Raw genomic sequence first — 12,207 nt, forward strand, 5'->3', positions numbered from 1 at the left:
TTCCTCTAAAACATTTAAATGCTTTTCAATATGTAGTTTATTAAAATTCTCTGTTGTAAATTTATCTGAATGATCCTCAACGAGTTCATTTATCTCCATCTACTTCTAAACCCACCGCTTTAGCGAGGATCATTTCAAAAATTGGAATACTTTACTGAAAAAAAAAAAAAAACGCGATCTCTAGGTTGAGGAAAAACGAATAACGTGCATTATTAACATTAACATATGAATTATCGATATTTTAATAATCATATAAAATGAAAATAATGTAATTTTTTAATTTTAAAACATAACTTAAATTTTACACCTCTGTTTCGGATTACAAGAATTAAAAGAATATTGTTTTTTTTTTTTTAAAACCTATAAAGAGTATTTTATAAAAATGTTAGATAGGAAGACGTTTTGTTGTATCATAGTAATAACAGTATATTTGTAGTATACTATTTCAATCATGACATCCTTATAAAGTGAAATGGATGCAAGCATGGAAACCGTGTTCTCTACAAGTGTCTATAAAACTGTGGAGACTCCGACTCAAATCACTTTCATTCTGAGTGAATCACATTACTGGAAGCAACACGTCATAGGACCACTCTAGGATTCTGTCATTTGGGAAGGAGGGGTTGATGCAGAACAGGGTAAAATTGAAGGGGTGGGGCTCGATTTCCAATCTCAGCTGTCAAGATATTTTTTTTCCACCCCACTAGTTTTCACCCACTTCTTGATTTCGTTCCTGTGAAAAGAAATACTCCCTTTTGATGGATCTTGAAGCCTGTAAAATTTGGCACGTTCTGCTTTGTATTCTTGATGAAATTGCCATCCATACACGTAATAGAGTCGCACACAGCACTATTTCTGGGTAATGCGGTTATATTGCAGGGAAGAAGCACGAAGCATTCTTAAATAGCTAATAATTTATCTGTCTAAAGACAAGAAAGTGAGCATTAATCAGTTAAAAGATATGGAAATCTATTTGAAATTCAAGCACAGAACGAGTAATTATATAGAGCTTCCTTAAAGTGGCGTTAGAATGAAACTCGCTTTATAAATCGACAGCGTCGCAATGAAAGTGAAGAGTTTTGTAATGAAAGCAAAGATTCTTTACGAAGAATATGATAAACTGAGTACATTTATATGTAACAGGGGATTTTCAAACCATTTTATTCTTTTCAGTCAACAAAGCTTTAAAGGGCAAAGCAGAAAAATACAGAATGTTAAGACTAGATCCAGAAAATACATATAAATGATCATAGGTGAAAGAAAAGCGGGTCAATCTGAATCTCATGCAAAATTGAGCTGTAATTTAAAATTAGCTTTCTAAAACCCATTATATATTTCAAGAGATACCTATCAATATATGAAATACTTAGAACCAATTTTATCTTCATTCCACTGTACACAAAAACGCAAAGCATTGGTTCTGAAACAAACTTTCCTTGTAAAACAAGCGGTACTGATATTCGCAGTGGCATCATCAATACGCTACTATGATGTTCTTTTAAGGGACGGGGCATTCTGTTACTAGTTGCGAAAGAGTACAGAAGAAAATATTACTACATGAGGGGGTCAGCCGTGCAAGAGTGGATGGCGAAAGGCTATTTGCAAATTTGGATACCGAATTTACTTGAAGATTTGGATACGGAGAATCGTTAGTCTTGTTGTTCAATGGTCCTAATACCTTTTACGGTTGATTCCAACCATTTAGGATTTCAAATACCTTAGTGACGAAATTTTTTTCAATTGATTGAGTATGTTAATTCTTAAAACTCTTATGTCTAAAGCTATAAACATGGAATTTTAACTACTAAAGCATCAGAAATAGAAATTAGAAGCCTTCGCACGCATACATATATAACCGACTCCCATTTTATTGCGAACGGATTAAATGGACTGCAGATTAACCTGGTCTCGTGTAAAAAATGTTGAATTTGTTTATTGCGAAACGATAAAAAAAATACTAGCCCAGACTATTAAGAAAAAGCAAAATTTCGTACGAAAAAAGAGAAAAAAATGCTTGAGAAAACAGATAATGTCAGAATATTTACGAATTAGTTTTATCCCCAACAAGATTTAATTTAAATGTGCTTAATATGATGTTTATAAATATTTTTAAATCCTCCGTTAGAAATAAATTATTAATTCTTAAAAATAAATTTTGTTAAAATCATTATCTGTCTGTTAAAATCATTATCTGTTGACTCCAATCTAAATGCAAGAGAAATGTAAACAAAAACGTTGTTCATTCTGTTTTGAATGCCGATTTAATTTAATAATAACTAATTCAAACTCGTTAACTTCCAAATTAAACTGCTTAAAAATTAAGGTAAATTGTTAATAGCATTTTTGGTTATATAAAATAAGAGTTATTCCTCTTTGATGTGTTCTTTAACCGTTGTCGGATTAACCATAACTTTGTGTTAACTGTAGAACGTCTTCCCCGGTAATCAGGAGTCTACTGTACATGAAAAATTCTAAAAATGACAAATTAAATTCCAAAAATTAAATTAACAATGTAATTTAGTCTAAAAATAGGTACTCCTAAAATATATATGACTTCGAAGAGAACTTTTTACTTGCTACGAAACTGGTAATACCAATATCAACAACGAAGGAATGAAAATTTGCTACATGCTAAGCCATTTCACATAGGCATTTCCTATAAGTAAACACGCATTTAAGCAAGAGTCAGTTTTTGTTTTAAATTACACTCGTTCTAGCCATGTAACAACTGAAGAAAGCATTCTTCAGTTCCGTTGACGATGAATGGGGACTCCTGTTCTTTGCTAGTGATTAACAAGTATTGTTCCCCATTCATTGCAACAACGCACGAACCAAATGTAGTTGTTAGGTGCGAGATGCACATTGTATCCTTTGGAATCTTTCGAGAAGAAAATCATAAGAGGCGATTGAAGATCTGAAAGGCCAACAGCGTATCCTACGACCTTCTTGAAAGTTGCAACTGATTTAAAGATGATCCAATCAAACGAGTGCTACCCACAAATGCTTACTGAAAGTAATAATTTTACTTCGTCAAGTAACGCAACTATATTTGGGGACATAGTATTTCTTTTTTTTTTTCACTACCAACTGATATATGACAGAAATTTTTTATTGTAAAAAAAATAACAATTTACAAGTAAGAAAAATTTGTTATTTCTGTTTGAAATACTACAAGTTTTACCTTCTGGATGTTCCAGACTTGTTACGATCTTTGTTGTAAGCAGTATTGTCCAACGAGAAATCTTCTGCACAATAGCTGAGGTGCTTGGGAAATAAAGTATGCCTTTGGAAACGGTACACGTCACTATAGCTATTGCCATATACGAATGCACCTAGTAAACCAGTATGCGCGTGTAGATCCAAATACATATCCATTTCACTTTCCTGGAAAACATAAAGAATACAAAAAGTTATCAAGATGAAAAGGTTTGGGCTGCGTTAATAAGATTAAAATTTAACCTTCCTTCCCTTTTGTTTTGAGAAAGTCTTAAGCATTTGTTTAGAAAGAATTGAGATTATTAACTTCATAATTTAATTTATTTGTCTTCATTAAAGCGTATCATTTTTAAAAAAGTCATAATTTTTCGCTTTACGCTTTTAAGTCGTTGAGTTTGTTAATAAAATAGTTAAAATTTTACAAATTATGAAGTAGAAAATGAAATAAATTCCAAATTCCAAATTCGAGCTTTCAGTTCCCCATATTCAGGTGAAGAACTACGTTGCTCAAAATTTGATGGCTCTAATTACCGTCGTTTTTTCACACTGCGAGAAAACATACATTCATGCAGATTCTTCATTACTTAAATTCTTTAAATATAATACAGAGTTATAATATTTGGTGGCAAAAAGTTGAAAAGTGATACGCCGTTTATAAAGTGATTCAACGCAAAGTCCCGTTTCGAAGCCAATATCCATTCGGGACAAATGTCTCTTTTGGGCTAAAAATTAATCGCCACGCATTTTTCCGCAACGTTTTGAACACAGGAGTATTTTAATGTTTATTTTATTAAAAGCCTAGTGTTACCAGTATTTTTAGGAACGTTTAACTTACTTGTAATGTACAGATTCTAATTTTCAGCATGTTAGTGAAAATAATGAAAGCGCTTTATAAAATAATAAATTAATCATTTCCATGCATAACGTAACATACATTTGAGAGGTCTTCACAAAATATATATATAATTTTATTTATGAAGCTGTATAGAACGTGCTATATTTCAAAATCACATCAACCCTAATGATTGTTCCACTTTAATTATACACAAAGTCTTAAAATTACTTTTAATTATAACGCGCAAGGAAAGTAAATATTCAATCAAATTCACTGACGAATTCCTTTTCTTTAAAAATTAAGAATTTCGAACTTTATTAAGAATTTCAAAGGGGGAAAAGAGAACCATTTTTTCTGACGTATGGGAGAAAAACTTAATACATGCAAGCCTGAAGAAATTTTTTATGCTAATCATCAGCTTTGAATGTAAGAATTAAATATTCCTGTTGTAAGATAGAGTATGCGCGCGCAGGTAGTTCAATTCTTCAAGTACATAAAAGATACAAAATAGTTAAATTTGAACCAGTCTGCAAGCTCTCCTCAGTGAAGTGTTTTTCTTACATTTGTTATCTGTGCTTACTTTAACAGTGCAAAGGCGGCATGTTGCGAAGTGTCAATTGGTGGGATGAGGAAAAAATCCCTAAAATAATTGATGACCAGTATTTTGCTGTAGATTTAGACGTTGAAGATATCCGTCCAGAATACCGTAGTAAGGGTACTTTGATACGCCCAGTCACGCAAGAATACGAGGAGAAGTCCGGCATGTCCAGAATCGTAAATAATGATGATAAGTTCCAGATTATCTTGGATGTCGCGCCGTTCAAGCCTAATGAACTTCAGTTTAGAATTGATGATGAATTCATCGTAATTCACGGCAAACATGACGAAAGGGAAGACGAAAAAGGATCCATTGCCAGAGAGTTTACTCGCCTTTATATGTTACCTCGAAATTGTGATAGAGGCGATGTGGTAGATGCAAAGTTCATTTCGGAGACGCAATTGATGATTACTGCTCCGAAAACAACCTACAAGTCAAGTTGGAGGTTAATCAAATCTAGTTAACTTTTTTTTCACCAGGACTGTTAGTTCTGTAGATTTCTACGTTACTCGATCCAAGTTCTTTCAACTATAACAATTGTGTTGCGCATTGTTTCGCCAAGGTCATGATACATTGCTTGCTTATTTTGTGAGTTCTTTCACTTTACTTCAGTTATGTTAAATGTCTAACACTTGAACTGAATGTATTATAGCATCTGAATTTTTTGTATAAATATTTACTCAAAAGAAGCATGAAGTCGAAGTCGCTATTTATTCCTATTTGGTAAAATTGGCACTAAATAAAATAAGTAGAAACAAATATCGTTTTTATTGATAACGAATCAATTCAATAACAAATCTTGGTTTGAAAGATAATTACGAAATTATTTCTTGTTATAGTGTAATTCTTACTTTGAAAATGCCTTAACGTAAGAAATCTTAAAGAATGTAATAACGCTAAATATATTTAGATTAAGTGAATGCTTAGCAATGTTTTCTCTAAAGCTTACGTTCCGTAAAAATTTATTAGTCGTAAACTGTAAGGTATTTTCAGTTTCAATTAAGAAATGTTCATCCTACTAATTGAAGTTAATGTGAAGATGAGTCAGTGTAAGTGATATATTTGTTGTTAGTCTTGTAAGTAAGTGATTTTAATCACGCGTTTCTTTAAGCGAATTTAAAAATGGGGTTTACATGTATTCTATAATGAAATGTAACTAGGCTAAACTAAAATTCCTTTTACAGGAAGTTTAAAGTTAGTAAGCAAATATCTGCTCACGAATCTAGCCATAATTTTTAACTTACTTTTGGTACTGCTCAAATTTAAACGGGAAATTCTTATTGAATGTATAGCTACTTTAGAAATGTCTAAAATTCGCTAATTCTTTAACTTTTGGAAATATAAATGCTGTTCTCTACCAAACATAAAACTTAATTTTAACTGCTTGGTGAAGGTAAAAATATTTAGAGTTTTAAACGAGTAGGGAAACTACTTACTACGCATCAGATCTTGGTTTAAAGTATTTTGGGTCCACCAGTGGCCGAGCGTTAAATTTGCAGAATAATGATAGTCTGAGCCGAAGTTAGCATCCCGAGAACGGGCCGGCTACATGGGTGGTTTCGTAGTTTTCCCCGTGTGACGTATATACGAGCAATTTTTACTTGAAAAGTCCGCCTCGTAGGCATATTTCCTCTTGGGAAGGTAGCCCTCGAGTGATTTACCGTAATAAAATAATCCAACCAAAAGTGTAAAATATTCGATTCAACAGTTCAGAGTTTTGGACGTACATGTCTTAATTCTTTTGGAACAACTTGCAAAGAATTTTAAACTTTAGATTTTCGAATTTCAGTTATGCACCTTATTTCTCCTTGAACATTTGTTTAATCTGTCAAGCATATTTTGCTCCTTCTGTGGTAAGGGTTCTATGTTAAGCAATCAAATTTCAGCATAGCTGAAAGTTTCCTATCTTTAAGCAGATTTAATTCGCCAAATGCGCGATTCTTTTAAATAATTATCTTTTAAGCCTTTTAATGCTGATTAAAAGAAACCTAATAACCGTAAAATTACTTAAAATGTACATGAAATACAACTTCAATTAAAATCTTTTCTAATATGCAATGCTTAGAGTTGGAACAATTTTAAAGCCTAGAAAACTGCAACCCATCAGCGGCCGAGTCATAAAATCTCTGAACGCTGGCAGTTCAATCCTGGGTTCGATTTCGGACGAACGGCTAGCTGCATGGGCATTTTCGTGGTTTTCCACATGTGTGATGTGCACACAAGCCACTTTCCCTTAGGAAGCCCTCTACGAAGACATCTCTCCCCTTAGCCCTAGTCTGCTATAGCCAACCAAACTAGATGACTGCGAAAGGTAGGTGCATTTATTAGATTATAGGTATTTGAATGAATATTATTACCGGCACTGCGGATAAATTGCGAAAAGTGTGATTGAAAATTTTCTTAAGGTTGTTATGGGGGATAATATTTTTGTCTTAATATCAATTTTCTGAAAGTCCTGCAATGAGATTTATAACTGAAGAAACTGATATAATTATAAGGCATGTAGGGTGAGGATTATTAAAAAAATCTGATAAGAAGGTAAAATTATGCAGTAACCAAAGCTCACGAGTACATTAGAGCAGAAATTAGTGTACGTGCCGCTATATTTCTTCTGACAAGTCTGATTGGTTTTGATTTGATTGGTAGTTCTCGATGAAACATTCATAGTTTTGTGTTATACTACAGGTTTGATATTTTCGAAATCTTCTAAATAAAGCAGCCTTAAAATTTAAACATTTACCCACCCTTTAAATATAGGGTTGTAGTTTATGCAATATTTGATATAGTTCTTGATTACACCACTTAAAGCAGGTATAAATTTTCTGAAATTAAATTATATACAACTTTAAAAACTAAAGTACGCCAATAGACAGATTTAAGCTGAGCAAACATGTTACCTTGTATTGGTGTAGATTTTATAAATCTCTGTCCATTTTAAGAAGTTTAGACGCAAGTCCCTTTTCAGGAGTAATGTATAACGCAGATACCGAACAATTCTTTCAAAACATCCTCTATGTAGGTGTCCTTCCCTATAGGCCGATAACCTTGAGTTTCTTTGCCTTAACCAAGTAACCATTCACCCTATAAACCCTCTTCAGGAGAAACTTTCGCCAAATTATCCCAAATTCTATACAGTATATTCGGTATATAGTGGAAAGCTTAGTATCTCCGTACATATATTTACAATGTGTAACTTTTCGATAACTCTTTGAGACTAAATTGAAATTGAATTCTTTAGCATTAGAACCTTTATGTAAAATATACTAATGTAACTACGATATTTTGATTCAGTTCATCGTAATTCAATTATCTCTTCCGACCACAGGTTTAACAGGCTTTTTCGACCACAGGTGCAAAAACTTTATTTCTATGTATATACGTAAATTTAGATGTTTGAAGGTCTGCCAAAAGGTACAGCACCGCTCACATATTTTATTTCATAAGCATAATGTTTTCTTGTGTTCCTCAAATCTTACGAGCATCCATGCAGCTAGCCCTTTCACATAGATTCATACTTGGGTCGAATTATTAGTGTTTGGCGATCTCACCTCCACGACCACTGATGGCGCCTGATAGTTGAAAAGTTAAGTTATATTTTTCAGCATGGACTGGGTTGAGTTGAATATTTGTTTTACAGAAAAGCACTTTAAAACTATCCGCCCATAAGTACGATGCTGCCTTAGTGTAGGATGTTCTACGAGAAACTGACCCGTACGTAAAACTTCACTAAGAAAAACGAAAGTAAAATGTCAGCACTTTACTGGTAAAAGAGAGGAAAAACTTTCGCAATCAAACAGGCAGAAATTTAGTTCTGTAGTACGTTTGGATTTAAGGCAGAATGAATAAGTAGATTCTTCACGTAAAATTAGCTTATAATGTATGGAATGTAAATGACAGAAGTCGAGGTATTACAATTAGAATGAAGATGTACTTCTAACTGTAATAACTCTACTCCTGTCATTTAGTCAACAGTTGGAAGGAAGAGGTACTTAAAGCTTTTCCAGAAAATTAAGTTTATTGTTCTCTCGCTAAATTCAGATGATATTGTCGTTTATGTACCTATGTGGGGCGACTTTTGTGCATTTCTTAAGTGGTCTATATTAACGTTAAACATTGCCGCTTTTTGGCTGCATGACGTTTTAAGTCTTTAAATTTAAAATATTCAGTTTTTGCATAACGAATGATTTCACTCGTGAAAAATGTATGATAAAATATGCAACATGCAGAAAAGTATAGAACGCAGTGGTATTTTAGTGTTTGCGGTTTTTGAATTTTCCTGAGGTTTCAAAATGCAATTGCTTTAACCACAAAATAAATGATTTAAACCACAGGATTAAAGAAAGAAAACCAGACACAACAGAAGCTTTATGCTAATATTTAACACTTGATACATACTATGGAAAGCTAAATCACAATTTCTGAAATAAATGTTTTTAAGAAATGGGCCAAACTACAGGAAATTCTGGAAAACCTCTTGTTGTGGAAGCATATTTCTTACACTCGTCATGTTCGTTTGTTACGAACAGTACACATATCATGCGACAATCAGCAGGCTGACTGTTGTTTAAATGTACATAACAGATAAAATGAAGTAAAAGCAATATTGACGATAATACCATCAGCTGCATTTACATAATCAAATTGAATAATTACCGAGTTCACAACGAATGCTAATTTCAGCAATATTTTTGAATGCGTGTATATTTATTGTGACTTATGAGCCAAACAGTAAGAGCAGATAATGACCGAATTTTATTGAGGCCAAGAAGTACATGTTGCCCCTGTCCTTAGCTTAGGCTAGGACATCTTGCAGGTGACAGTACGACTTTGTCTCCATTCATCTCAGTTTTTGAGAATTCGTCGGCAGACGGGTCCGACAGTCTTCAGTTCTTCTCCGTTATGAGCCCCTCGAGAAGACTTTTGGCTTATAGCGTATTTTAAAGCCTTTACTCCACAAAAACACTATATACTTACAAACATCTTCGTCTTATGAGATTCAAATCTAGGTCCAAAGCCGAAAACCGTGAATTGGTTTTCGGCTTGGTTTATTTAATTATAAAAAGTCATGAGGGCTATGTGCCTAAGGGGAGCGATACCTTCATGGAGGATTTTACAAGAGAAACTGGCTCATATACATGTTATACATGGAGAAAACCACGAAAACGCCCGTGCAGCCAGTCCGTTCGCGAACCTCTGATCGAACTACCAATGTTCAGCGAGTTTACTGCTTGCAAAGGCTATGGAAATTGGCTGCCAGCATGCCAAACAGAAAAACTTATATCTTCATGTAAAACTGCGAATTAAAATGGATAGTTATTCGTCTTTTGTAATGTAACAAATATTGTTATCGCAAAAATTTTTCCCGAAATTAAATGACATGCTTAAGGAACTAATAAACACCATCATCATTAAGGCATAAAATCTTGATTAAAGTCATTAACCTCAAAGTATAAAGTGAGATTGAAATATTGGGCAATCATTTTCGGTTAAAATGTGATATCAGAAGTAATGAACGCTGGACTTTGTAGTAAAGCTTGACGGACAAATGAATTATCCTTAATGGATGGAATGGATTACGTTAAAGCACACTAAGTTGATGAGAGGAGAAAGATGTTTTTTTTTTAAGAGAAGAGATGTTTTTATGGAGGATGTTCTAAGAAAAACGATCACGTCTGTGATACTAAGGGGAAAAATTCCAGTCTGCTATATAGCCAACTCGCTTGCCAGGATTCGAACGTGGATCAAATTACCAGTGTTTAGTCATCTTATCACGTATTGGACTCGTTGACTACCATAGAGTCATACTTGTTAGTAACTTTGTCACGGGTTGATACAGGTGTGTCACGTAAATTACGAAGTTATTGTTTTTGTTACTGGATAAAAGTACTGACACGGTTACAATTTAATTGCTGTAAAAATATTCAGAATTTGGAACATGTGATTGAATTAAAAACAAGAAATGATTCACGTTAAATTGAATGATTGGAATATAATTTAAAAGCTATTAAATAATAATCTAGTTTACAATAATAAACGAAAAAGCTTTTTTGTGACAAGTAAATGAAGGAATAAGCGTTAATAAATTTCAATTAAATGCATATCTCGCAGTTTTATTATGGATGTCTGAAATGGATCGATTTTTGTCGAATAAAGTTAGCTTTACATCATCAATCATTCGGTGCTTTGAGAATTTTTTCCCGTAATAAAACTAATAATTGGCCTATAAATTAGTAATACGAATTCATAGTTCACAAAAATAATTTAAACTTAATGTGCATTTATCCCCCTAAAAGTACGTTTACACTTTCTCCATATTTCCAATCAAATTTCCTTACATTATGCTAATATAACGAGCCGTTACTAAGGCCTTTTTTTAACGGAGATTTAGGATAGCAAAACACGCGCCAAACGATATTATTTACAGAGCCGTGTACATGAACTTAGCAAGAAAACATATTTCAATCAGTTTATTTCAACCTTGGCGAAATGCTTCTGAATACATTTCTCCTAAATTGATTATTTCAATAAATTAAGAATGAAATAAACCGACACACTTTGAAAACGTTTTATTGACAATTAATTTGAAAACAAGAGCGTTGTTGCAAAAGATGAGAACATCAAATTCTATTTAAAGTGACTAATAATCAATGCTGGCGTTGGCTGGGTTGGGCAAGAAAGTAATTTCGGTTTGCACAAATAGATGGCGTTGTGTTCATTTTGTTATTCTTCTATCAATCTTATAAATTTTTTCTTTTGCAGTTTGGCAACTGATGCTTTTCGGTTGCTACTGTAACGCATTCCGTGTGTTTTAATTTAAAACTGTTATTTGAAGTACTTACTACCTTACTGTTCCAAGTCTTTTTCACATTTCTTGTCTATTTTCATTCATTGCATCTTTCTTCGCCGACTGATGACGGCTAAGTGAAATATCCCATTCTACCATCTCGATCTTTCTTATCATCCTTTTGTTGCTCCAGACATTCTTTTATCTGATGCAGAGTAAAAGCGCGCCATCGCGCGCTGTCACTCTCTTTCCATTCGACACAAGTAAGTAGTAATTTAAAATTGTTAATTTACGATACATTTTTAATATGGGGTGCAAAAATAAACATATTTGACATTTTATAATTTTTTATTTTCATAAAGGCAAGAAAGCGGCTTACATAGATATGTTATGGTTTTTACCATAACCATGGTGTTGGTTGCTTAACATGTGTCAAGATAGGTTTAAAAAATTCCAATTTGGAGATTTTTCACTTGACCAATGTTCTGGCCAACCATTTGAAGTTGATGATGACAAAATTAGAGCCATAGTTAAATCGAATCGTCTTATAACTAGAATCGTGCGAGAAATTGCAGAAAGATTAAATGTTATTACACAGAGCCAATTGAAAATGGCATAAGATGTCTTGGACTCGTTAAGAAATTCGATATTTCGGTTTCGCATGAATTGAAAGAAATTTACTTAGCACAGCGAATCAATATTTGCGATACGTATTTCAAACGTAATACAACCACCCCTTTTTTGAAACGAATTATCACTGGTGATGAAAAATGA

The 12,207-nt window shown here is 33.2% G+C and overlaps 2 protein-coding genes across 2 annotated transcripts in view; one reads left to right on the top strand and one right to left on the bottom strand.

Annotated features, from left to right (window-relative positions):
* LOC118181081 (cytosolic carboxypeptidase 6-like) overlaps positions 1-12,207 on the bottom strand; it is a 174,904-nt gene that overhangs the window by 48,431 nt on the left and 114,266 nt on the right. The window contains exon 5 of the mRNA XM_035350163.2: positions 3,182-3,384. Coding sequence (XP_035206054.1) covers positions 3,182-3,384 — 203 coding nt within the window. The remainder of the gene's footprint in view (positions 1-3,181; positions 3,385-12,207) is intronic.
* Positions 4,565-5,345, top strand: LOC118181083 (alpha-crystallin A chain-like). Its single transcript, XM_035350164.2, has one exon. It carries the CDS (start codon positions 4,652-4,654, stop codon positions 5,111-5,113), a length of 462 nt encoding a protein of 153 aa, XP_035206055.1. The 5' UTR covers positions 4,565-4,651; the 3' UTR covers positions 5,114-5,345.

This window comes from Stegodyphus dumicola, chromosome 6 (assembly GCF_044657685.1).
Source record: "Stegodyphus dumicola isolate Sdum_Otavi_A_Nest chromosome 6, ASM4465768v1".
Lineage (NCBI taxonomy): Eukaryota > Metazoa > Arthropoda > Arachnida > Araneae > Eresidae > Stegodyphus > Stegodyphus dumicola.